Below are 25,098 nucleotides of genomic sequence, written 5' to 3' on the forward strand. Positions count from 1 at the left end.
CTGCTTAAGATTCTCTCTCCCTCTCCCTCTGTCCCTCCTGCTCCCCCTCACTAATCAAACAATTAATCAAGAAAATTTTTTTAGGTTACAGACATAATACATCTTGTCATTAAAAAAATGTAAAAAGTGTATAAAGAATCATCATTTCTCTATTCCAACTGTATACTGTGTATCTTCCCACACAGTTGTTGCCTCTGTGACTCATACAGATGTCTATGAGATTACTCTATACATATATCATTGTGCATCTTGTTTTTTGTTTTAACATTAAATCCTGCACACCTTTTCATTTTATATAGCTAGCTACCTCCTTGTTTCTTAGCAAGTTGTTCCGTTGTGTAGGCGAAGTATCTTACTTTAATCAGTACCCTTGAAGGACATTTTGATTGCTTCCAATTTTATGCTTTTACCACAATAGAACCACCAACAGAAGTAATACCAGTTTTAAGTCAGAAAGCCTAAAAAAATTGAAAAATCAAAAAGGGAAAGATATCATTTCGTATTATTTTTTCACCTTTATACTTCTCTGTATTTTCTAAAATTTTTGCAATAACATATGTCACTTACAGTTTGAAGGGGAAACACGAAAACTAAAACCAAACGTTCATTAAAAAGAAGAAAAGAAAAGAGAAAACAAGAAAGAAACGGAAAGCAAACAGTTGTCCCTGCCCCCTTCCAGGAACCCAGGCCTGGATGGAGGGAGGGGCGGGCAGGCAGGGCCTGCACCAATCACAGCTCAGTTGATAGGCAGAGTTTGGAGATTTGAAGATACTCCCCGCACCTCAAACAGCCTCCGGGTTTAGTTTCCTTAACCAGCCAGGAAACCCGCCTGCGCCTAGCCTGCCCGCCGCTGCGGGCTGCTATTGGCTGCGATGTAACCCCGCCCATCTGCCTGCTCATTAGCTGCCGCTGCTTACGTAAGAGGAGCCTGTTGCCGAGCGAAAAGAACTGCAGATCGGAAATGTGGGATTGTGACCCTACTGCGCCTTAGGGTCAAAATACTAACTACCGTTAGTCCATTTCCTGCCAAATGCCAGTCTCTGTGCTCCAGAGTCTTATTTATTTTATTATTATTTTTTTAAAGATTTTATTTAGGTATTTGACAGAGAGAGATCACAAGTAGGCAGAGAGGCAGGCAGAGAGAGAGAGGAAAGGAAGCGGGCTCCCAGGACCCTGGGATCATGACCTGAGCTGAAGGCAGAGGCTTAACCCACTGAGCCACCCAGGCACCCTTGTGCTCCAGAGTTTTTAAATTTTAATGGTTAGATCACCTTTCTTGAGCACCCACTATCTGCCAGTCTCTGAGTCAGATATTTAAAGTAAGAACAGTAACACATAAATAATAATAATTACAGTTTATTGAGCACTTGCTCTGCGTCAAGCGTTGTTAAGGAATTTGAATGCATTAGCTCTCATCCTCACAACAACGTCTGGAGGTAAATTTCATTGCCCCATTTTATACAGCAGGAAACTGAGTTTCAGAGGAGTGAAGTGACTTGCCTAGGTTCACACAGCTAGAAAGGGTTAGAACTGGAAACTTCAATCCCTATATCCTGACTCCAAGTCCAACTTATTTTCTGGGGGGAGTGGGTACAGAAGTCTTTCAGTAGGAAGAGATGGGACAGGATGGTGACAAGGGCGAGAGACAGGATGGTGACAAGGGCCAAGGGCAGACCTCAGGGCGACTGTCTGAAAATGGGGAAGTGCAGCACTTCTAGGAGTGGAGGAGGAAGGGAAAGAGGGAGAGAACAGAAGAGTAAAATCAGTTTTGTTTTGTAACCTACAATGTGCAAGTGGCCATGTAGGGTAACCTACAATGGTGCAAGTGGCCCTGCAGTGGGGGCTTGACACAGGTTCTGCCTCTGCCCTGTGATCAACTTTCGGGGGGCCCTCAAGCTTCCTGCCTGTTGAGATGAAAGAGTAAGCCAAAAAAACGGGAAGTACATTCAGGCTGGGAGGTCTTTAGGGAGTCTGGCCCCTGCTGGCATCGGAGGAATCCTCAGCAACCACACGATTTTTTTTAGTTGTTGCTTGGACTCTTTACAGGACCTTTAGGCGGTGGCATGGGACCTGACAATCCTATAAACTCAAAATGGTTTGGGGGTGGCCCTCAATCCATCCTTTTGCCCAGTCCGTTCTGAACTATAGCAGAGTGTTGCCAGCAGGGGGCGTCGAGGGCTCACTCAGCCGACGAAAGCAAACTGAAATTCTTCGGGAATTATCCCAAAGCACCCAGCCGGTCAGTTTTTGTGTTTTATTTATTAAGAGGGGTGAGGTTTTTGAAACCTGATAGTTTCTGTCCACAGTACACAATTGATGAAACTGAAGTATACTCATTGTCCAACACAAGTCCTCTCTACAGTGGCTCTGAAGGGTTGGAGCTCATTTCAGTTCCTTTGTTTTACAGATGAGGAAACAAATTCTAAAAGCTAAAAAAAAAAAAAAAAAAAAAACCAAATTCACTTGGGTTGCCTAGCTAAAAACTAGCACCCTCGGGGCCTGACTCCCGGATAGTGGTCTTTGGAGACAATTGGCTATGTTTTCTAGAGTCTGTGGCTGTCCTACCCCCTAATGCACAACTCCAAAGGACAATTTCAGTTTCGGTTGTAAGGCTTCACAGCTCAGGACCTGTCAGCCAGAAGAATCTTCCTAAGCACCTAGCACAATGCCGACCTACAGAGTAATTAAATGTGTGAATGAGACTTGGAGGGTGGGTCTGATTTATCAAACCAGTCGGAGTTAGGTTTCTTTCCTGAAAGCTCCCCAAAGGCAGGAATTGTATTCTGAGGTGGGGGTGGGGGAGGGAAGCTCACAAAATTACAGATGGGGTGATAAATCACAGCCCCAGGTTTAGTCAGAGTACAAGATGATTATAGCAGAGTGATTCCAGAATTGGGGGATTAGAAAATTAACTCAGGAAGAATGAACACAGAACAGATGAGAATCCCATTAGGGTTAAAATCTGTGAGAGGGTCTGAAGCCGAAGAAACCTCAAAAACATTTCAAATCCAATCTAGATGTATCTTCAGGGCTGGAATGTGATTGAAGAATAAAAAAAGCTTTGGCCAATCAGTGGCCTCAACATAGCTGATGCAAGAGTCGAGTGAGTATGGCAACAGGAGGTGGAGATCTTAACTGAACCAAAAATACAAGGTGTGGGGGAGGGAAGGAGTAAGCCCAGCTTGTGTCACCAGGCCATGCCCTGCTGGGCAAGAGGCTTCTCTGCTGGATTTCCAGAGCCCAGGACAGAGGTGGGTATACACTAGCTTGCCAATAAATATTTACTGAATAAAAGAGAGAGGGAAGAAGCAGGAGCCCTGACCAGCAGATTTGTTCTGAGTGGGGCTGGTTCAGTGATTCATTTTTTCACTGGATTCTTTTGCTCAAATTTCAGTTGCTCTAGCCACTTTCAGATGGTGACTTGGCTTTTCATGGAGGCTGTCCTGTAAAGAGGGGTGTGTTGGCCCACCAACTACAGGCCACTTGACAATTATATTTGTCACTCTCAATTACTATATTGTAATTCCACTTTTTGCATTCTTCCCTTGTGCCAGCCTGCTTCTTACAATTCAGGTCCTTCTCTCGTCCTTGGTGTGTGTAGTTTTTGCTTTGGAGTCATTTCTTCCTGGGTTTGAAATCCTTACTTGACACATTATTAAGCTATCCTGGCCAACAAACCTCTTGAGCCTCAATTTCCTCATCTGTCAAATGGGCATAAAGCACACCTCTCCAGGCTGTGGTCAGAGTTACATGAAGTAATAGATGTACCCTGGACTGTTGTTGGAGCCCAGTAAATGGTAGTATCTGTACCTCTTCCTTGAAGATTGGGTCACAAAAGCGCATCAAATTGAGAATATCAGTATCCTTTGTGTTTCCTTTTCACAAAATCACTAACTTGGTATGTGAAGTCATGGGAATGATTTAGTGGCTTCCTTGAAGATTCTAAGGGGCTATTCCATGGAGTCATTCATTTATTAATTCAAAAATATTTGCTGAGGACCCACTGCCTGCTAATGGGGGATACAAAGGCAGTTAGACACGGCCTCAAAGGAACTCTGGCAGAGCCTGGTGCAGTCAAAAGAAGATATGGTACAACGTTGACATGAAGCTCTACCTTTCTGAGCTCAAATTTCCACACTTTGCAAAAGTGATCAGTAACATATTCCATTGTCAGTTAGAAGGAAGGGGTAAGACACACCGAAATGATAACAAGGCTGCATCAAATTTGGAGATCAGTGGTATAAAGAGGTAGAGACAATGTGTTAAGGAGTGGAGGAGTGGAAGAGATCTTTTTCAGCTGAGCTGAAAAAGCAACCTTTCTGTAGGAAGTGGCATTTTGAAGGCTTCATTCAGGCCACAAACATGAAAGCATTGAATGCTGGGTAAGATTTCAGTGGGCAGAGATTTGCAGAAAGAACTACTGGAAGAAAGGTTTGAAGGCCAAACAAGAAACATGGATGTGGCAGGTGATAAGACTGGAAGGGTAGATTGAGGCAGATCTTGGCAGATGTAAATGTCAATCTAGAGGTTTGACCTTTATTTTGTAGCTGATGAAATTCTAGTAAAACTTTTTGATCTCAATATTGACATTACAGGGGCACCTGAGTGGCTCAGGCAGTTGAGTGTCTGACTCTTGATTTCAGCTCAGATCATGATCTCAGGGTTGTGGGATGGAGCCCCACATCAGGCCCCATGCTCGGCTCAGAGTCTCCTTGAGAGTCTCTCTGTCCCTCTGCCTCTTCCCCTCCCCTCAAAATAAATAAAATCTTCAAATAAAAAGTGAAATCTGAGTCTGACATATGCTAACTTAGAGAGGAATTCAATTCAAGGAAAGATTCAGTCACCAAGTGCATATTATTAGCAGGATACCCTTGGCGACATAGGACAGAGACAAAGAGGTCAAGACACGGACTGTGCCCTAAAGGAGCTTATAATCAAGAGGGTCAGATAAGACATGTACACAGAAAATTACAATATAAAGTAGAGCGGGATACGTGTATGATAGAGCCCTAGCCCAAGTGCCTTTGATGCCCAGCAGAGGGTGAAATTCATTTCCCTCTTCCAAGAGCTGGAGGCAGGAGACCAAATCAGAGGGTCATCCTTGGAATGGTTAAGCCTAGTCTCAGAAAGCCTCAAGAGGGAAAACAGGAGGTCATCTAGCCCACCCAGGATTCTCTATCCAGGATAAACAGTGACTTTGAAATGGAAGCAAAAAGTGGAGGTCTGAAGAAAAACTGAAGGAAGAGACTGTGGGAAGGAGATGAATTCATTTTCAGGTGCTGAGGTGCTGGTGGAACAACTTACTCCCAGATGGAGCGCTGAAGGCCAGGAAGTGGATGAGATCAGGGAGGGCCAGAGTGTCTGGAGAGAGGAGGGATAAAAACAGAAACTGGGGAACACCCACGTTCTAGGGAGTCAGAGGAGTGGCCAGAGAGAGAGAGAGAGAGAGATGTGAGAAAAGACCCAGGAGAACACCTTGTCTCAAAGTTTCTAGAAAGGGAGTGGCAGGGATGGAAGACAAAACTGGAGGAGGCCCCTAGGAAGCAAACGAGAGGAAACTGCTACATGGGGATTGAGCTTAGGCATGGGGTTGCCAAGAAACTTTCGATGAATGGCTTTTCCAGGGACTCCACCATTAAGATGGATTCCCCGTGCCTGGTACATTTTAAGGTGGAGCTCTCCCGGAGGCCAGGGGGACAAGGCTGTGCCCTTTAATCTCCAAAGATCTGGGGTTCAGCTCTGTAATTAGCACCAGCTCTCCTAACCCTAACCAGTCCCTGCAGGAACTGAAAAGCTGAAGAACATACTTGGGAGGGATTTCACACCCGGCTCACCGGCCCAGCCCGGTGAAGTCCCGTTTCATCACGCAGCCCTAATGACTCTCTTGGCTGTCACTCTCGGCTGATATTGCCAACAATCTGACTAACCCCTTTTGCAAAAGTTTGCAGCATTCATCCGGGGCTGACTACAGCTCCCAGAGTTCCTGGGCGCTTCCCGGTGCCGATTGGCCGAACCGTCGGCTCCAGGGGACCGTGTCGCCCCCGCCTCCCCGGGAAACAGGCATCTGATTGGCTGCGGCTCGGGGCTTTTGTGTCCCCGCCCTCCCCCGGGGACCGCAGCAGGCTGAGCGGCGCTGCTAGTGTCAGAGCCCGGCGAGCGCTGGCAGTTCCGCGGCGGGGATGCTGAAGATCGCTGGTTTGGCGAGCAGCTGTGGCCACTGCGGACTTCCGAGGCACTCCGGGCCGTGAAAACCCCTGGGCCGAGGCCAATCCCAGGCTCCCGAAGCCATTCACCGTTCTAGAAGCCGGCCGAGGGGAGAGTCCGGCGGAGGAGCTGCTGTCCGCGGATTCTGGGCTTTCGGAGGGTTCTGGAACCCCGAGAGACACCCCGGGGCTCTAGAACCTCCCCAGCGGCCCCCAGTCCCCGCTTCCTGTGTGCGTCCGTCCCAAACCCCCTCGGGTGCACGGGTCACCGGCGAGCCGTGGCCGGATCCTGGCACACACCATGATCGTTGCAGACTCCGAGTGCCGCGCAGAGCTGAAGGGCTACCTGCCGTTCGCCCCGAGCGGCGGCGGCCCCAGGGCCGGAGAGGTAAGCAGCGGCCGAGCGACGCCACTCTTCCTTTGAGCCCCGAGCTGCAGCCGAGCTTCGGGCTGTCCCGAGCTGAGTCTATGCGCACCCCCCACCCCTCCATAACGCCCCGGGCTCGACGAGGGGGAGCGGAGCGCGTAACCTAGGAATGGGGTTGCATCAACCGGCTGTCTCGGCCCTCTCCGCCCCCTCCCCCCGGGGCTGTGGAACCTTCCCTGGCTCCCTCGGACTCCTGGCCAATAAGAGGGGAGCCTTCTCGAGGTTATCCTGGGTTTGGGCTCTTGACGGGAGAATCTTCAAGTCCAGGCAAATCCCGGCGGCTGCGGCCCGACCACTCCTCCTCCCCGCCCCCTTCCGCGGATTCCCTTCCTCTAGGCTGGGGCTGGCGCGCGGAGGGCTCTTTCTAGGATACGTTCCCATTCCAGTCTCCCAGGGCAGGCATCGAGGCACCTGGGACGTGCCAGGGAAGGTCGACCTCGACCCCCACCCACACCTGCACCCCCGATTTGGAGCAGGGGAGCGCGGGCGTTCCGGGGCCTTGGCTGGCTGCGGGGTGCGCGGCGGCGGCCGAAGCTGGGGGATAAGGGGAGAAACTCTGGGCGCGGCCCGCGCGTATTAGGCTGCGCCCTACTAAGTGGTCTGAGGTCGCAAAAGTTTGTTTCGCAGGGACTCTAAGCAGTGAAGCGAGGAATGGGCTGGGCCTAATCTGACACGCCTCCTGCTCCCCCCCCCCCCCCCAACACATCTATCTTACCATTTCTTAAGCACCTACCAGATGCTGGTCTCCGGGTTTTGCCTTTTCTGAGTCCTCAGGACTAAACTAGCAAAATAGGAGCTACGCTGTGGCCTCGTTTTCCAGGATGAGGAAATTGAGGCCCAGAAGGGGCTGTGGAGAGCCTTCCTTCACTAGTCCCACCAAGTAGCTCATTCTTTGGCCTGGGCTTCTCTAGGATTCCCTAGGGTGCTTGGCATTACAGAGAGTTTTGCTTGTTTTACTTTCCAGTCCTGGAGCTTGGAGCAGGTGTATTGCTGGGCCTGGGAGTGCGACAAGTGCTAGTCCTTAACTGTGTGACCCTGGGAAAATCGCTGCCTTCTCTGAGCCACTTGGTTTCTAGGAGGTCTTACCTCCAGTGGTGGATGGTTCGTGTCCTGGGTTTTCTGTGAGCTTGTTATCCTTCCCCATCATGTTTTTAAGATTTTTTAATACTTTTAAAAATATATTTTATTTATTTATTTGTCAGAGAGAGAGATCACAAGCAGGCAGGCAGAGAGGGGGGGGGGGGGAAGCAGGCTCCCCGCTTAGCAGAGAGCCCAATGCAGGGCTTGATCCCAGGACTCTGACATAATGACCTGAGCCACCCAGGCGCCCCTTCCCGAACGTCATGGTTTGAGAACTCCTGGTGGAGGAATGAAACCCACTCCTGTCATTTCTCTGCCCAGTGGCACCCAGTCACTTTACTCGGAGTCCATTTCTTTCTGGTGGGGGCTAGGGGGGACTCGTATTATCACTGAGGATCCCTGCCCCTAGAGGGGAGGTGCTGGGTTCATATCTCAGTCCTCCCATTCACTTGCTGTGTAACCTGACCCAAGTGATCGTTGCTCCCGTCTGCAGTTTCTTCCCGTGGATATTTGATAGCATCTCTGAGGATTGTTGGGAGAAATGACAGAATACAAGCAAAAGCTAAAGCACAGTGCCTGAAACACAGTAACTGAGTCGGAGATGCTGGGTATCGTTAGAATGTGGTCATTTCCCTTTCCCCAGAGTGTGTCACAATGGGGTGCCTGAACCTGTCCCTCTTGCCTGAGGGGAGAGTTGGCCCATCCCTCTCTGGGAAGTGGCCTGGGGAGAAGAGATGCCCCAGGTGGTCTGGGCAGGCTCTAAGGGAGTGGCCTTTAGATGGAAGCCACCTGTCAGCAAGGGAAAGATGGTGATATCTGAACACTTTCCGCATAACTCTTCTCTCAAGAAAAAGAGGTCCTTGGCAAGATGCCTGCTTTATGCAGAATTGTTAGAAGACAGTAGGGCACTGAACTTAACAGAGCCTGATGCCCAAGGGACACCCAGATAAATAGACCCCTCAAGTCCCATCACTTCACTACATGCCCTTAACCTAAAGGGGTCAAGACCTGCAGACTCCAGGACTTCATTCTAGGACTGGTAGTATGTATTTAGAGCCCTATTGGGCTCTAGAATCACTTCCTCAAACATCAGTTCCTCAGGGAAGCTTTCCCTCCCTCACCCGATAAGTCCTTCTACATACCTTACTTCAGTCCCTCTTCTCAGAGGCTGGAGCGTTAATCCCTATTATAATGTAACAGTCATGTGATCAGCATTTTGCATGTCTCCTGTGTTAGACTAGAAACACTCTGTAGGTCACATCCCCAGCATGGTTCTTCGCCCCTACTAAATGCTCCTCTTAACCCCCTTTTGGCTTAACTGACCCTCGTGACCTGTGCGTGCTTCAAAGTCAGATATGAGCTGTGCACATCTGGAGCAGGACTCCAAAAGAGCCTCAGTGAGCTGTCTCTGAAGAAGGAAAAATAAGCCCTGTTTCCCTCAGGGTAGTTGTGAGAAATCAGCCAGATCGGCTGTGTAAAAGCACTTAGCCTAGGGCCCGGCCCTTGGCACTGATCATACCCTCTCCTTCCAAGGCTGGAGGTAGCAGGCTGCTTGGGCTACGGGGTCTCCCTCTCCTGTGTAAACTCAGGCAGGTACTTGAGTTCTGCAGACAGCTGCCCGAGGAGTGGGGTGCTGGAAGTCTCTGCCCCTTCCCAGCTGGCAGTGGGACTTCATAGGTGTGTGTAGCTGAGTCCTGGGATGGGGGTTGCAGGCTCTGGATAGGATACCAAGAATAAAGTCCGGGGCTGCTCCAAGAGACTGTTGTGGGTGGTGGATAGAACCCTTGGAAGCCAAACCGAACCAAGTTCACATCTCAGGCTGGCCACTTGTCGGCTGGTGCTTAACCTTTGGACTCTTAATCCTTCTGTGGGTGCAACAGAGTCCCCCACCCCCCACCCCAAAACTGATGAAGAGTAGATGGAACCCGTGTGCAGATGCCTGAGCTAATATAAAAGATAACATTGAGCAAGTGTCTAAATTAGGCACCAGGCACTGAGCTTGAAGGGTGATTATCCTCTTTTTACAACTTGCCTGAAGCCTTCCCTGCTCAGTGCCCCCGAGAGCACTGTCTGACTTCAGTGTTACTGAAGATCCAGTGTGTGCCCTCCAAGGGAGAAAAAACCCAGTATCCAGGTGCCGTGACCGGGAGTCGTGGATCCCCGGGAACATGGGCAGGGAGGAGGAGCTTCTCCTGGTAAACCGCAGGTGCAAAGCCTGACTTGACCCCTTTGAGATGTAATCATCATCCTTAGGAAGAGGAGTCGAGCCTACATCGAAGGGCAGGTGAAATGCCTGGCTGATAGTAATCAGTGGTGCTACCTACCATTGGCTGTTGTGACTTCCAACCTCAGGAAATAGGAGAGGGCTGATTTGGAGTCATCATCTCTTGGCAGCAGGACCCTGTCCTGTCTGCTTCCCCTAAAGTTCTGGGTGTCAGGGTCAGAGAAGCTTTCAGGGTATTGGAGCTCTGGATTGGAATCTATGTGGTCTTGCTTTCAGGATTTTGTATTTTCTGTTCCCTTCGGCTGGAATGCTGGCCCCCTAGATCTTTATGGGCCCTGCTGCCTTCTCATCAACTCATTTAGATATTTGATATTTAGATATCAACGCAAAGATTACGTCCCCTGTATCTTTCCCTGTCTCCTCAGACTAATATATGGTACACCTCCACCCCATCATACACTCTCATTGCTCTATTTCATTTACTTTATGCAATCTGTGCTTTGAAACCCTACTCATCATCTGTCAGTCTCCTTTAGATCATAAATTCTCTGAAAGCGGAGACTGTCTTTTCATTCCTGTTCTCTAGCTGCCTGCATTGTAGTCATCAAAAATATTTGTTGAATGAACAAATTAATTCTGGTTCCACCTGGAAAGCACTTAGCTCGGTGACTTACACTTGAGAAAATGATCGATAAAGGGTGGGAAACAGTGGCCCTCCACCCTGGCTATAAATGATGCTGGACCCCACCCAGTTAAATTAGAATTGCTGGAGGTGGGACCTTGGCACTGGCATCTTTTTAAAAGCTTCTCAAAGGGGTTTTGTGCTGCTCCCGCTGAAAAGCCCTTGTTTGAAATTACAAGGAGGTGGAGGTTAACGATTGCCAACTACTGACTTTTATTAAGTGTTCTGGCAACAGAGGTACTGAGGTAATGGCTATGGGGCATTATCTCATTAAATCCTCATGACTGCCCAGTGAAAGTGGGTACTATTATTCCCATTATTTGGTAGGGAAACTATAGACTCCATAGGTAGCGGATAATAGGTATGGAGTTAACCCATGGGCCCAGGTATCCCAGGCCAAGAGCCTGTATCTTTTCTTTATTTCTTTTTTTTTAAAGATTTTATTTATTTGCCAGAGATAGAGAGAGTACACACAAGCAGGCAGAGAGGCAGGCAGAGGCAGGAGCCCGATGTGGGACTCGATCCCAGGACCTTGGGATCATGACCCGAGCCACCCAGGCGTCCCGAGCCTGTATCTTTTAAATGTACTCCACAATCATCATCATGGCTGTTACCATGATCGCCATCATCATCATCAGGACTGAACGTGGTGGGTCCAGACCTATCACCTGGAGTCCCACAGGTATCAGTTCCTTGCCTTGACCAGTCCTGAGGCAAGTTTTAAAGTATGAAGGGGTTCCCAAGGCTGTTCCCTGTACCTCACCAGTACCCTGGGGGGGGTTCTCCAGCGCCCCCCCCCCCCCCCAGCTGTCTCCTGCCCTCCCGAGGCTGTGGTTTTCTATCTGTCCTCAGGTCCCCTGAGGGAGAGGTCTGGGTTGTGGAGTCAGCAGTCCTTATCTCCCACTAGACAGAGCTGTTAACCTTTTTTTCTTTGGTGAGGGAGGAGGGACGCTGAATGAGTACTTGGAGATTGCTGGGATTTCTGTGCTGGACTTGGACCAGCCAGCCCTGGTAGCACCCAGAAGTGTGGGCTGAAAGGGGCCTGAGCAATTAGCCCAGCTGCATTCTCTGTCCAAGATTAAGGCCCAGAGAGTCTAAGTCACTTTCTCAAAGTCACACAGCAAGTTAGTAGTAGAATTGATACCAGGACCTGGGACTTCCAGATCCCTTTGTTCCTTCTGTGTAGTCTTTGAGAGTCCCAGAGTTCTGCCTCCCTCCAGGGTCTTTTGGCCTGGTGAGAAGGAAGGTTCGATTATAATCTTTAGCCTCTGGAGACCTGGAGATGGATACTCAGTCTGGTTTCCAATGAGGAGGGGAGAGTTAGGGGGACACTCTCTGTGTTCAGTGAGGGTGTGACTCTGGTTTGGGTAAACTGTTTCCAAGGCCAGTACTGAGAGCCCCCTTCCCAGTTAACCAAAACAAATCAATAAATAAAACATCCTCTCTGAACCCCACTTCCCAGACTAGGAGCAGATTTAGTGAGTACGTGACTGATGGTTTCCAAAGAGGCATTAGAATAGTTGTACCAGCAGCCTTCTGTGCCCTGCTTTGAATCCTTCTACTCTGCTCTGCTTTCTCATACCAACCCTAACAGGTTGGTATGAATGACCTGGCCCCACTCTCCACAAAACGTGACGTGGCAGTAGGGAGACCTGAATCACACAATCGCAAGACAATGTTTTTAGAAGCAAAAGCACCAGGAATTGTAGGGTCACAGCCTAGGGTCAGAAGAAGGTTTCCAGACCCTGGAAGACTGTGAGTTAGTTTTGCAAAAGGAATGACCAGTGGGAGCACAGTAGGCCTGAAACTCTCATTTCCTTGGAAGGTTATGGGAGCTAGAGGCAGGGTTTTAAGCCCGTTGCTCAAATTTGCACTTAAGAAATATTCCTTTGGCTGCAGAAAGTTTGCCCTCCTAGAAACCACTAGTGTCATGGACTCACTGCATGGGCTCCTTGTTCTAGAGGTGTCACTCAGGCAGGATGTTTTCTTTATTCATTAATTTGGGAGAGTATCAGTAGGAGAGGGCAGGGCAGTGGTGGCAGGGAGACCATGGGTGAGGCTGTTGGCTGCGGGGTGAGGGTGGGGTCCAGACAAGAGATGGTTATAGTCTATGAGGTGCTGGTGGTGGGAGGGATGGAGACGTGACCACAGAAAACAGCTGGGGCTTCGATTAGGATCCATAGGAATCTAAGGTGCTTGCTAATCTGGCTACAGGATGTAAAACGAGGGGGTTTCTTGGGATCTCCAGGGCTTCTCAAAGGGTGGCCTCCTAAAGATGTGCACCATGGTGGCTGTATATTTCCCTTCCCCACACCCCTCCCACCCAAAACTGGGGCTCCCAGTTCCGGAAGAACTCAGCCTGTGGGGTGAGCCTTCTTGCTTACCCTTTCTCCACCTGCCAGCAGGTGGTTATCTCCCACCTGACTCCTTCCTGCAGGGTGCACCAAAAGGGTGGTTTTAAAAGCTCAGCGTGAGGGCACCTGGGTGACTCAGTGTGTTAACCCTCTGCCTTTGGCTCGGGTCATGATCTCAGGGTCTGGGGATATCGAGCCCCGCATCAAGCTCCCTGCCCATCGGGGAGCCTACTTCCCTCTCTCTCTGCCTGCTTGCTGCTCTGTCTACTTGTGATCTCTCTCTCTCTCTCTCTCTCTGTCAAATAAATAAAATCTTTAAAAACAACAACAAAAAAAGCTCAGCATGGCCTGTTGCGTAGAAGGAGAAAGCTGAAGAGAGAACTCTACTCCTAGTCCTCCCTTCTACCTCCAGTAACTGTGACGTGATTCCTTCTAGGAGCAGAGGGAAAGCCGGGCTCGGCGAGGTCCCCGAGGGCCCAGTGCCTTCATCCCGGTAGAGGAGGTAAGCGTGCAGGGGGTAAGGACTTCTTGGTTCTTGGGAAGAAAGGACATGGGACATTGTGTGGGTGGAGGTCTTTTCCTGTCTCTTGAAATAGTAGCTTCAGGTTCCTGACTCATTTAACCCACAAACAGCTCTCTGAAGTATGCATATCAGACGTTGCTGGGAAGAAACAGGCTCAAAGAGATAATGTGATAATGACGCAGCTAGGTAATGACAAACTTTTTTGATTCCCCAGAGCGAGGCCTATTCTTTAAAAAGACAGAACTGTCTATATTAACTGTTCCTCCTTGACTATATATATATGACATTTTTTTCTCAACTTGAAGAGTAATATTATATTCATTATATGAAAAATTTTAATGCCTCAGAAAGCTCTAGTCTCCTGTAATCTTGCCTCCCACAGAGGTAATCACTGTTCCTTAACATTTATCACTGTTTCTTGGACTTCTTGTCATACGGAACCAAGGTCATGGTTTACAACATTTGGGGAGGAGGGGGTTATTGCTGTATTCTTTATTTTTGTCACTTAATACAAGTGATACCTTTCATCCACTGAGTCAGATCATTCATTCATTTATTTAACAGATATCTGTTGAATGATTAATCTGTGTCAGGCACTGTTGTAGGTGTTGGGGATACAGCAGAGAACAAGTCAGACAAAAATCCTTGCCGTCAGCTGACGTTCTAGGATGGGGTTGATGGTGGCAGGGACACCTTTGAAATACATTCCCAGGAAAATTCTAAAAATAAGTTTCCTCCTATTTCTTTGGCCTTCGGTGAACAAAAATAAATGTTTTGTTTTGTCATCCTGTTTGCTCTCCTAAATGTGTAGCCAGGTAGTTAATGAGCTGTTAACAAATGTCTAACCTACCCCCCCCCCCCCACTTCCCTCTCCACCCTTGGTAAATGGAAAGCAAACAACCACCTGCTGATTATTTGTATCTAGCCCAGAATTTTCAACTCAAGTATTGTTCTCATATTTTATTTTTTCATTTGTAAATAATTGGTCCTCTTTTATAATGGAGGAAATAAATGGGCCTTTTTGGCAATCTGGATTTGAATTCACGTTCTGTCATTTGCTAGATCTGTAACCTGAGCAAGGAAATCACTTAATGAATTATCTTTTCCTCCCCTATTTTCCTTTTTTTTGGACATGGTGGTCATTTTGGGTGTCTTGGCTTTAACAGTCCCAACACAATGAGGGCGTTGGTCTCTTTGGTGCGGAGAGCGGGCCGGGAACCCACCCTCTCGCCTTGGTTTGGCAGGTCCTTCAGGAGGGACCAGAGAGCCTGGAGCAGCACCTGAGGCTTGAGGCACTGATGTCCTTGGGGCGGGTGGACAACCTGGCTGTGGTGATGGGCCTGCACCCTGACTACCTTACCTGCTTCTGGCGCCTGCACTACCTCCTGCTGCACACAGATGGGCCTCTCGCCAGCTCCTGGCGCCACTACATTGCCATCATGGTAAGTCTGTTGGAGCCCAGCCCTTGTACAGTTGGCCACGTGGGGGGATTTGGTCTTTAGGTCTCTTTGCTGGGCGCTTCTTGAACCCATTTCAGAGGCTGGGAGGAGAGGCTGCCCAGAGCAGAGGAAAGCCCTAACTATCTGATCATCCACAGAATTCTGGATTCTGAAGAGAGGCTTTTTTTTTTTTTTTTTTTAAATTAAGTAAGCTCTACTGCTGGGATGGAGCCCAGTGTGGGGCTTGAACTCACGACCCTGAGATAGATCAAGACCTGAGCAGATATCGAGAGTTGGATGCTTAATCAACAGAGTCACCCGGGTGCCCCAGAGAGAGGCATTTAGTCAGAATCAGAAAACTGAGGCATGAAAGAGTCCGGTGACCTGCCCACGGGAGGACAGCACACTAGTGCAGCTGGGGTTAGGACCTAAGTGTCCTGCCTCTCTGGCAATAGTGAGGCCCGCCATTCCTCCCTCCATGGGGTATCCACCCTGAACAAGGCTCTGTCCACCCTTTCCACAGGCTGCTGCCCGCCACCAGTGTTCCTACTTGGTGGGTTCCCACATGGCCGAGTTTCTGCAGACTGGCGGTGACCCTGAGTGGCTGCTTGGTCTCCACCGGGCCCCCGAGAAGCTACGCAAGCTCAGTGAGATCAACAAGTTGCTGGCACACCGGCCGTGGCTCATCACCAAGGAGCACATCCAGGTGCCGTGGGCAGAGAGGCACAGGGAGCACGAGGGCCGGGCTGGGGCATGTCAGGCAGTCAGCCCAGGGCCAGGCATTGAGCAAGTCTGCGCTTCTTTCCTCTCCAGGCCTTGCTGAAGACAGGCGAGCACAGCTGGTCTCTGGCCGAGCTCATCCAGGCCCTGGTCCTGCTCACCCACTGCCACTCACTGGCCTCCTTCGTGTTTGGCTGTGGCATCCTCCCTGAGGGGGACTCCGAAGGCAGCCCTGCCCCGCAGGCACCTTCACCCCTCAGTGAGCAGAGCAGCCCCCCCAGCAGGGACCCACTGAACAGCTCTGGGGTAAGTAATGGGTCCAGGTCTTGTGGGGAGAGGAAGCTCGCGTGGCCTCTGGTCCTCGGATGGAAGCCACTGCTTCCCTGTCTCACACTGAGCGACCTCAGAAAAGTTAGTTGACTTTGAGACTCTGTTTCCTCATCTGTGAAATGAGGCTAAAGACCCCTACTTCGCAGCGGTGGTGAGGAGTAAATGGTGGATCCCTCAGCATGTTGTGTCAGAGGCTTAATGTCTCCTGGGTATTAGCCCTTTACAGATACAAAGTTTGCCTCTTACTCTATAAAGCAGCCTTGTTTGTTTTAATATAAATTTATAGGTACTTTAACAATCCCTTTCCTGTGCAGGAAGTTGATGCTTAGAGAAGACAGGCCTGTCCCATAGCTTCTTAAACTTTGCTTTAGAAGACACAGGCCTCACGAGCCGCCCAGCTCCATGGCTGCCTCAGGAGGCAGTAGGCCTTTGCGATCACTCAGGAAGGCCTGGCTTGTGGGAAGGATGTGTGGGGTTTCCTGGGGCTGAGGAGTAAACGGTCGCTGCTGGGTCCCTCCTCCAGGGCTTTGAGGCTGCCCGGGACGTGGAAGCTTTGATGGAACGCATGCGGCAGCTGCAAGAGAGCCTGTTACGGGATGAGGGAGCATCCCAGGAGGAGATGGAGAGCCGCTTTGAGCTGGAGAAGTCAGAGAGCCTTCTGGTGACTCCCTCAGGTACAGGATCGCAGGCATCCCAGGTCCAGGGTCTTTCCCTTCTGACACCATCTCTGCTGGGGAGTAGGCAGCTCCGTGCATGGCAACGCTTGTATTTTGAAGGCGGCCATGTCTCAACCACTTCTAAGAGGTTCCGAGCGTGGGCTTTAGGGTCAGATCTGGGTGAGAATGGTGACCTGTCAGCCCTTCTAGCAGTGTAACCCCCTGATAAGTTACTTCCTGTCTCAGGGCCTCCGTCTCCTCCCATGTGAAGGATTGGTTTGTGAGGTAAATGGGACAATGGAAGCAAAGCTCTTAGCACAGAGTAAATGGCTTCACAAATGACTAGGGTTGCCAGAGTTGCTGTTCCTATTACCAGGGGCCTCATCCCCCAGGTCCATGGGCCTGCCTCAGCTCCCTCCAGCCACCAGTGATTAATCACGAGTAGGTACCCTGTACTCCATGTCTTGGCTTCACTGTGGCCTCTCTCTGACATCCTTAGCTGACATCCTGGAGCCCTCTCCACACCCAGACATGCTGTGCTTTGTGGAAGACCCCACGTTTGGATATGAGGACTTCACCCGGCGAGGGGCTGAGGCGCCCCCCACCTTCCGTGCCCAGGTAGGCCCTCCGGGCTCTTCTTGGTATCACTCTGGGTTTACAAACAAGCAGAGGCTGGATGGGTGGAGTGGTTGGAGAGTCAGGCACCTTCTCCTTCAAGATTCCATGAGGGAAACAGAAGACCTTAGATCATGACAGGGCCCATCTCTGCCCTAAGCTCAGGGGATCCTGATCACAGGGAGAAGACCATCACCAAGGTGGATTCTCCATGGCTTCTTAGGCCCAAACCAAGCAGCAGGTTAGATTTGTGGGGCGGGAAAGGGACGTTATAGAGAGCAAAGTTGTGCTCCAGAGGATGGGGTCTGTGTGGCCAGACTTGGGCCCCCGAGATTACTCCCTGACCCCTTTCCACATTTCTCAGGATTACACCTGGGAAGACCATGGCTATTCATTGATCCAGCGGCTTTACCCAGAGGGTGGGCAGCTGCTGGATGAGAAGTTCCAGGCAGCCTACAGCCTCACCTACAACACCATTGCCATGCACAGCGGGGTGGACACGTCCGTGCTCCGCAGGGCCATCTGGAATTACATCCACTGTGTGTTTGGTATCAGGTGAGCTCACGGCCCCTCATCCAGCGCATGTGCACAAGTCCTCAGGCTGAGCTCAAGAGCTTCATTCCTTTTCTATTTTGTTCTTTCATTTTCCCTTCCTCTTGCCTATACTGTTTTTCTTTTTTTTTTCTTTGTTTTTTCTTTTTTTCTTTTTTTTTTTTTGCCTATACTGTTTTTCAAAGCAAATTTATTTCATTGCCGATTGTAAATAATACTACATGTGTGGACTGTTTGAAGCTTGGAGATGAAACTCTTTCATCCCACCCCCTAGAGTGAGAGAGAGAGGGAAGGGAGAGTGTATTTCCATTCCAAATGGGACTTCTTCTCTTACAGTAAATAAGGACAACATAAATGCACGTCGGTAGGAGACTTTAAATAACGTTATATCCACCCAGTGAAGAAGTATACAGCTATTACAAATTATAATAATGGTCTCTTTATATTGCTATGGGAAATTGTTCAAAATGTGTTGAGAAGAAAGAAAGCTGGTTACCAACCAGAATCTTCCTTTTGTTTCCCTCTTTTTTTTTTTTTTTTTTTTTGCTAAAACTGTGTGCGTACATGGAAAATGTGTGGAAGGCTACACACTAAAATGTTAATTAATAATGGTTGTCTCTGGATAGTGTGTGATTAATTACATTTTCATTTCATTACCTAAGTGTTTCCTGATTTTGTTTTTAGAGGTTATTTATTTGACAGAGAGATCACAAGTAGGCAGAGAGGCAGGCAGACGGTAAAGGGGAAGCAGGCCCCCTACTGAGCAGAGAGCCCCACTGAGCCACCCAGGCGCCCCACGTTTCCTGAGTTTTTAAGTAGATTTTTTAAATTGATGGAATCATGCTTGATATATTCTACAACTGGCTTTTTTTCACCTAATAGTCTGTTATGAACTGCCTTCCTTGTCAGGATGAATAGATCTTTTTATGCTTTTTTTTTTTTTTAAAGATTTTATTTATTTATTTTAGAGAGGGAGTGAACAAGAGAGAGCACGAGCAGGGGGGAGGGCAGGGGCAGAGAAAGAAGTAAGTTCCCCACTGAGCAGGGAACCTGATGTGGGATTCATTCCCAGGAGCCTGGGATCATGACCTGAGTCGAAGGCAGATGCTTAACCAACTGAGCCACCCAGGTACCCCTCCTTTATGCTTTTTAACCACTGTGTGGTGTTCCGTTATGGATGTAGCCTAACTCAACCACTTTCCAGTTATAACTAGTTAACTGTTTTTCATTATTAAAAACATCATGTGCACTGACTAGCCTCACACTAAGTCCTTGTAGATGAGCTCTAGGTGTGAAATTACTTGTCAAGAATATACACAGACCAATTTTTAAAAAATTTTTTAAATTTATTTTTTGGAGGGCAGGGAAGGGGAGAAAGAGAACTTTAAGCAGGCACCATGCCCTGTGTGAGCCCAACCTGGGGCTCTGTCCCACAACCCTGAAATCATAACATGAGCTGAAATCAAGAGTCAGAGGCTTAACTGACTGAGCCACCCAGGCACCGCCCCCCCAATTTTATTTGTTTGTTTATTTGTTTATTTATTTAAGTAGGCTCCATGCCCAGGGTGGAGCCCAATGCAGGGCTTGAACCCCCAACCCTGAGATCAAGACCTGAGCTGAGATCAAGAGTCAGACGCTTAACCAACTGAGCCACCCAGGTGCCTCCAGAACGATATATATATATTTTTTAATTTGAAGAAATCTCATTCTGATAACATTGTGGGAAATTCAAAGAATTAAGGAACCAAAAAAACCCTTTCCCCAAATTCAGCTACTTCACAACCACATCCACATCCTGTGACATTCTTTCTCGATTGCTTTTCTTCTTTCTTTTTTTTTTTTTTTAAGATTTTATTTATTTATTTGAAAGAGAGAGATCACAAGTAGGCAGAGTGGCAGGTAGAGAGAGAGAGAGAGAGAGAGAGAGGAGGAAGCAGGCTCCCTGCTGAGCAGAGAGCCCAATGCGGGACTCGATCCCAGGACCCTGAGATCATGACCTGAGCCGAAGGCAGTAGCTTAACCCACTGAGCCACCCAGGCGCCCTACTTTTCTTCTTTCTAATGTAGTTGCTTTGTGTAGTTGGAGTTATGATGGTTATTACATTTTTTAAAATGTATGTTTGATGTTTCTAAAGAGAAACAACTAGATTTATAGTAAATCTAGAAAACAGAAACAACAGGGGTGCCTGGGTGGCTCAGTGGGTTGAGCCTCTGCCTTCAGCTCAGGTCATGATCCTGGGGTCCTGGAATTGAGTCCTGCATCGGGCTCTCTGCTCAGTGGGGAGCCTGCTTCCCCCCTATCTCCCTCTGCCTGCCTTTCTGCTAATTGTGGTTTCTTTGTCAAATAAATAAATAAAATCTTTTAAAATTAAAAGAAAAAAAAAGGAAGCAGAAATAACAACAAAAAGAAATAGAAATCATCCATGATCCTGCCTACTCTTATTATTGTCAAGTAGTTCTCTCCTGTCTTTTTTCCACAAACAAATAACCAAAAAAAGACATAATTTTACAAACATAGGATTTTTCTCCCTCCTCATTTCACTTATTTTACTCATGTAATCAATTGTGGGCATATTTTAATGAACACATGATCTGGCTTTTCTCATTTAATGGCTTATTCCAAGCATCAAAAAAGTCTGAAATTTTTAGAAAGGTCAATGTTCCCTGTGGAAAAATGTGTGTTTATGTATTCCTAGCTGTAAATTCTGTTTCACTGAGTAGATTCAGTTGTGCTTAATTGAGTGTCCTCTTGCCGATCATTGACAGTTTTCCAGTCCTGGGGAGTTGGAGGAGGGATGGGCATCTTAGAATGTGGCCCAGGCTGCTTCTGCCCAGCTCACAGGTCAGGGTCTCCCTCGCCCCACATTCTCCAACATGGTCCTCACTCCTATGCCATTGTCTACTGAATCTGTCCTACAGTTTTCTACCAATCTTCTCCATCCACACAGATCTCTGATGACTCACTGGCTTACTGGGCTGGAGAGTGACAAAGTGGCTTCTAGACTTGTCACCAACTTGCTCTCTGACTTAGAACAAGTTAATTACCTTCTCTAGGTCTTAGTTTGCTCATCCATGAAATGAGTACCACTTCTTTTTCTCTTTCTCTCTTCCTTCTCCAGGGAAATCCTTTGTACTGTCCCGTCCATGGCCTTTCCTATAGTGAATATGACCTTGGAGCTGGGCAGAGCTGGGTTTGAAATCCATTCCCAGGACAAATGACTTCACTTCTCTGAGTCTCCCTTTCAGCTATAAAATGGGCCCGATAAAAGCGGTGTATTATTATGTATAATAGTTCTGTATACAGCATATCTAGTGTTTCTGAGGATTCTCTGAGTATGCGTCCATACAGCACATGGCTCCTACTCAATACAGCAGCTCGTTCTCGACATTCTTTGGAGTGGTCCCCGGCCAGTCTAGTGGCGTGCGATGTATGACATCAGCTATTTTTCTAAGAGGAACCAAGCTCCTTCTTGCTTCCTACTTTCTGCTTTTTCTTGCCACACTCTGTTCCTCCTTCTCTAGGGTGGGGGTAGGGGAGAGGAGTCACTTGGAGAGTGATGCTCTCGGGGCCTTTCCATCCAGATATGATGACTATGACTACGGGGAGGTAAACCAGCTCCTGGAACGGAACCTCAAGGTCTATATCAAGACCGTGGCCTGCTACCCCGAGAAGACCACGCGAAGAATGTACAACCTCTTCTGGAGGCACTTCCGCCACTCAGAGAAGGTACAGTGTGTTGGGTGGGGGTTGGGGGTGGTCAGGACCCGATGTGGGAACCCAGACTGAGCCTTCTGCTGCTTTGGATGCCTGGGTGTACCGTCCTGGCTTCAAGTCCTACTCCACTGTGTGGTTTCTCACTCCATTTACTCACCTGTAAAATGGGACTGTGCCTCACGGGGTCCTCAGCGGTAGCCAGGAGGACCTGGGTTCAAATCCAAACTGTATCACTCAGTAGCATGGTGACCTTGGGCCGGTCACTTTGCCCCCTAAGCTTGTTATCTTTACCGTGAGAGCAAACACTGCCTGCATGTCGGGGTTGCTGTGAGGGTGGGATGAGAACATGAGTGCCCAGGGCCAGCTCTTGTTTTTCATTTTGTGAGGTAAAGAGATGAGTCAGGCTGGGGATGAATGGGCTGGAAATTCCTCCGCTGCCATTGTAGCAATGTGCCCAGAGCCTTAGGAACCATCAGGGTGTGTATATGGAAGAGAAGGAAAGGCGAGTGGTCCTGGCACGTGGCAGTCTGGGAAGGTTGGGGATGGCCAGGAGTGACATCAGTTGCCCACAGGTCCCTGTCTGTGCCCCAGGTCCATGTGAACTTGCTGCTCCTGGAGGCCCGCATGCAGGCTGCCCTGCTCTACGCCCTCCGCGCCATCACCCGCTACATGACCTGACTGCGAGCAGGATCTGCACCCCGAGCAGCTGCCCCTGGGGGCTTCCTCCTCCCTGCAAGGACTTCTCTGTCTGGAGACTGACCCGATCCCTTTCTGTCCCAGGCCCTCCCACCCCACTCTGGAGGTGGGCCTGTGTACGACGTGCAGCCCCTGAGCCGTACCCTCCCTTTCTCTCACTGGAATGGACAGGATCGTTGCACTGACTCTCGGATCACAGTTCTACCCTTGGGAGCTGGAAGGGGACTAGCAGATCCCCAGGGACCATGCCCTTCTTCCTGCCCCTGACCCCAGAGGCAGAGGGCACAGGAAGGGAAATGAGCTGAGCTCAGAGGCATGTCCCCAGCAGGCTGGGCCGCAGGCATCACCAGTCCTGTGGCCTTCCTGGCCTGGGAAGTCTCTGGCTGGGCCGAAGAGGAGAGGGACTAGTACCTCCAGGGACTGACACTCCAAGCAGCTTTGCCTTTCCTCCTCCTCCCTTGCTCCCAGATCTCGAAACCTCCTCCTTGCCGTTCACCCGTCAATGTGAAAGTCAGTGTCACAGCGGGACTGTGTGTTCCGCTCCCCAAAAGCCTGTTCTGACAGGCAGTCGGAACACCCCTTTTCCCGGGTGGCCCTAACCCTGGTTTAGCACCTTTGACCTTTGACCTCCCCTTCACCCTCTTACCCATTTCCCCCCCTGCCTGCTGGTGGGAGGCCTCAGAAGAGAGACCAAGCCCCTCAAAAAAGTAGATTATCTCTAGAGAGTTTGGGGTGTCTGTGTGTCCCTTTGCCTTCCGAAGAGAAGGGAGTATTACCAGTGCTCTATTTCTGGTTCTTTCTGGGGGAGGTTCTTCGGGACCTCACCTCGATAGCCACAGTCAATGCCTGAGAGGAGGACAGGGCGAAATCTGTTCTCCCCAGAACCGCGCCAGCCCTGCAGAGGCCGGCACCCCACTCTTCTGCCTCCCACGGCGCTGCCACAGACCTTGTCCACCAAGTGAGCCTTTCTGGGTGGCTTCAGGGTCAGAGTCAGGAGACCCCAAGGTTCTTGTCTGGGTCCTGCCCAAACTGGCCAGCTGACCGTGGCTACATTGCCAAACCTCTTCGACCTCCGCACAGATAGTTGCGAACGGGGGGCCGGGATTCTCTGTGATGTCTGAGTCTACTCTGGGCTGCTCAGGGCAACCTGCCAGCAGCAAACTGTAAATCTTGCAGAATCTCAAGAGGCCTCTGGGGATAGCCTGGCCTTGCAGGCAGTCTCCCCCAGCCGCCTTCCTAGGACAAACCCCCGACCCCAACCCCCATCCCCCATCCCCGTTTCTATCCCTGCCTTGATTTTAGGTGGATTGCTTGGAGGCAGAAGCAGCCAAGGACCGATCCCAGGCACTTTTCTGTAGCAAATAAGCTGTGAATGATGACGTCCCTTGCCCCTCTTCTGACAGTATGTGCCTCCTCTCTGCCCAGTGGGGAGGTGACTGAAGAAAGGCAGGGGACCTGCTGCTGCTGCTGCTTCTGTACCCTCCTCTCTGGAGAGGGGTAGGAGAGGAGCCTGGTCAGTGTGCCACATTTCACACCCATGCAGGCATGGGGAAGCAACCGGCACCCCCTGTGGGCCTCAGAGCCCTCCCTGCAGTGAACCTGGGCAGGAGGGAAGAGGCCCCAGCATTGGGGTTTGGAGTCTAGAAGGGACATGATGACTCTGTAAATGTCCCCCGAGGTGGGTCGGGAGGGGGATCTAGTGTTCAAGTGCAGAAATCTTTGGCTTTGCTACCAGTTCTGTATGATGAAAAATAAAAGTTCACCGAGGTTTTGTTTTGTACTTCTTGTCAACGGGCTGTTTTTCCATTTGCAAGGGTCATGGTTCATCTCTTAGCATCAGCAGGGAGCTGGGGTTGCATCACGGACCTGACCTCAGCTACACTACCCTGCTGGGCACTTGTGTCCAATGACTGCAGCTCTGGGAGTGATTGGCATTGGAAGTCTATTCTGACCCACGGATGCCCAGCCCACCACTCATCTGTGGCTGGTCCAGCATTGCGGAGAAATAACGGCCATGTTAGTTTTCTCACTAAGCCTGGCCTTGGGCTGGGTATTTGGAGGCCATTTTTCTGAAACTGCAAGAGAATTTAGACCCAGAGGTATAAAGTGAAGTTGCTGAGGCCACATAGGTCTTCATTGGGGGAGCCAGGATTCCAACCAGGGTCTGCCTGACCCTGAGGCCTCAGCGTTTCAACTTGTTGCTTTTCCCGCTATGGGGCTCCCCTGTTGCAGAGGGAGGCTTTTGAGAATCTCTGGGAACCCAGCGTGTCCCTTGCCCAACCCCTTCCCTGCTTCTCATCACTTCTTCAGCACCAAGGAGACAGAACCAGCTGAGAAGGGTTAAATGGGGTCTCCTCATTGTACCAACACCATTTAGTGACTGTGTGATCTTGGTCAAGCTTCTCTGGGCACTGGGAACTCTAGTAAGCATATCAGGGAAACCACATTATGACTAAGAACCAAGACCTCTTCTGTTGGCCACCCACTTCCTCTAAACAGTACTGTCAAAAAATGAAAACTGGGTCTCCTCCAGGAAGCCTCCCCTGATTAACTCCATGTTTCCTTTCCCTTTACCCTCTTCATTTTTTGTGGTGGTCTATCTGCTTGTTCTTCCTTCTAAAGTCTTTTGAGAGGATGTGAGAGAACAAACCAGACTGGAATAGAAAACTTGGATTCTGGGGGCGCCTGGGTGGCTCAGTGGGTTAAGCCTCTGCCTTCAGCTCGGGTCAAGATCTCAGGGTCCTGGGATTGAGCCCCACATCGGGCTTTCTGCTCAGCGGGAAGTCTGTTTTCCCCTCTCTCTCTCTGTCTGCCCCTCTGCCTACTTGTGATCCCTCTTTCTCTGTCAAATAAAAAATATTAAAAAAAAAAAAAAAGAAAACT

The 25,098-nt window shown here is 49.5% G+C and overlaps 1 protein-coding gene across 1 annotated transcript; it reads left to right on the plus strand.

Annotated features, from left to right (window-relative positions):
* Nucleotides 1–6,119: 6,119 nt before the first annotated feature.
* On the plus strand, nucleotides 6,120–23,995 carry SESN2 (sestrin 2). The gene is made up of 10 exons (XM_059136919.1): nucleotides 6,120–6,591; nucleotides 13,407–13,472; nucleotides 14,738–14,935; nucleotides 15,456–15,638; nucleotides 15,746–15,958; nucleotides 16,506–16,656; nucleotides 17,138–17,256; nucleotides 17,618–17,808; nucleotides 21,387–21,531; nucleotides 22,111–23,995. The coding sequence occupies exons 1-10, from the start codon at nucleotides 6,505–6,507 to the stop codon at nucleotides 22,195–22,197; spliced, it is 1,440 nt and encodes a 479-aa protein (XP_058992902.1). The 5' UTR covers nucleotides 6,120–6,504; the 3' UTR covers nucleotides 22,198–23,995.
* The last annotated feature ends 1,103 nt before the right edge of the window (nucleotides 23,996–25,098 follow it).

Source organism: Mustela lutreola, chromosome 10 (genome assembly GCF_030435805.1).
Source record: "Mustela lutreola isolate mMusLut2 chromosome 10, mMusLut2.pri, whole genome shotgun sequence".
In the NCBI taxonomy this organism is placed as follows: domain Eukaryota; kingdom Metazoa; phylum Chordata; class Mammalia; order Carnivora; family Mustelidae; genus Mustela; species Mustela lutreola.

Bases quoted from the DNA above. Each gene is read 5' to 3' on its own strand.
- SESN2 (XM_059136919.1), top strand. From the start codon at position 6,505: ATGATCGTTGCAGACTCCGAGTGCCGCGCAGAGCTGAAGGGCTACCTG. The intron at 6,592-13,406 runs GTAAGCAGCGGC...GATTCCTTCTAG, and splicing joins GCGGCCCCAGGGCCGGAGAG to GAGCAGAGGGAAAGCCGGGC. The intron at 21,532-22,110 runs GTACAGTGTGTT...TCTGTGCCCCAG, and splicing joins ACTTCCGCCACTCAGAGAAG to GTCCATGTGAACTTGCTGCT.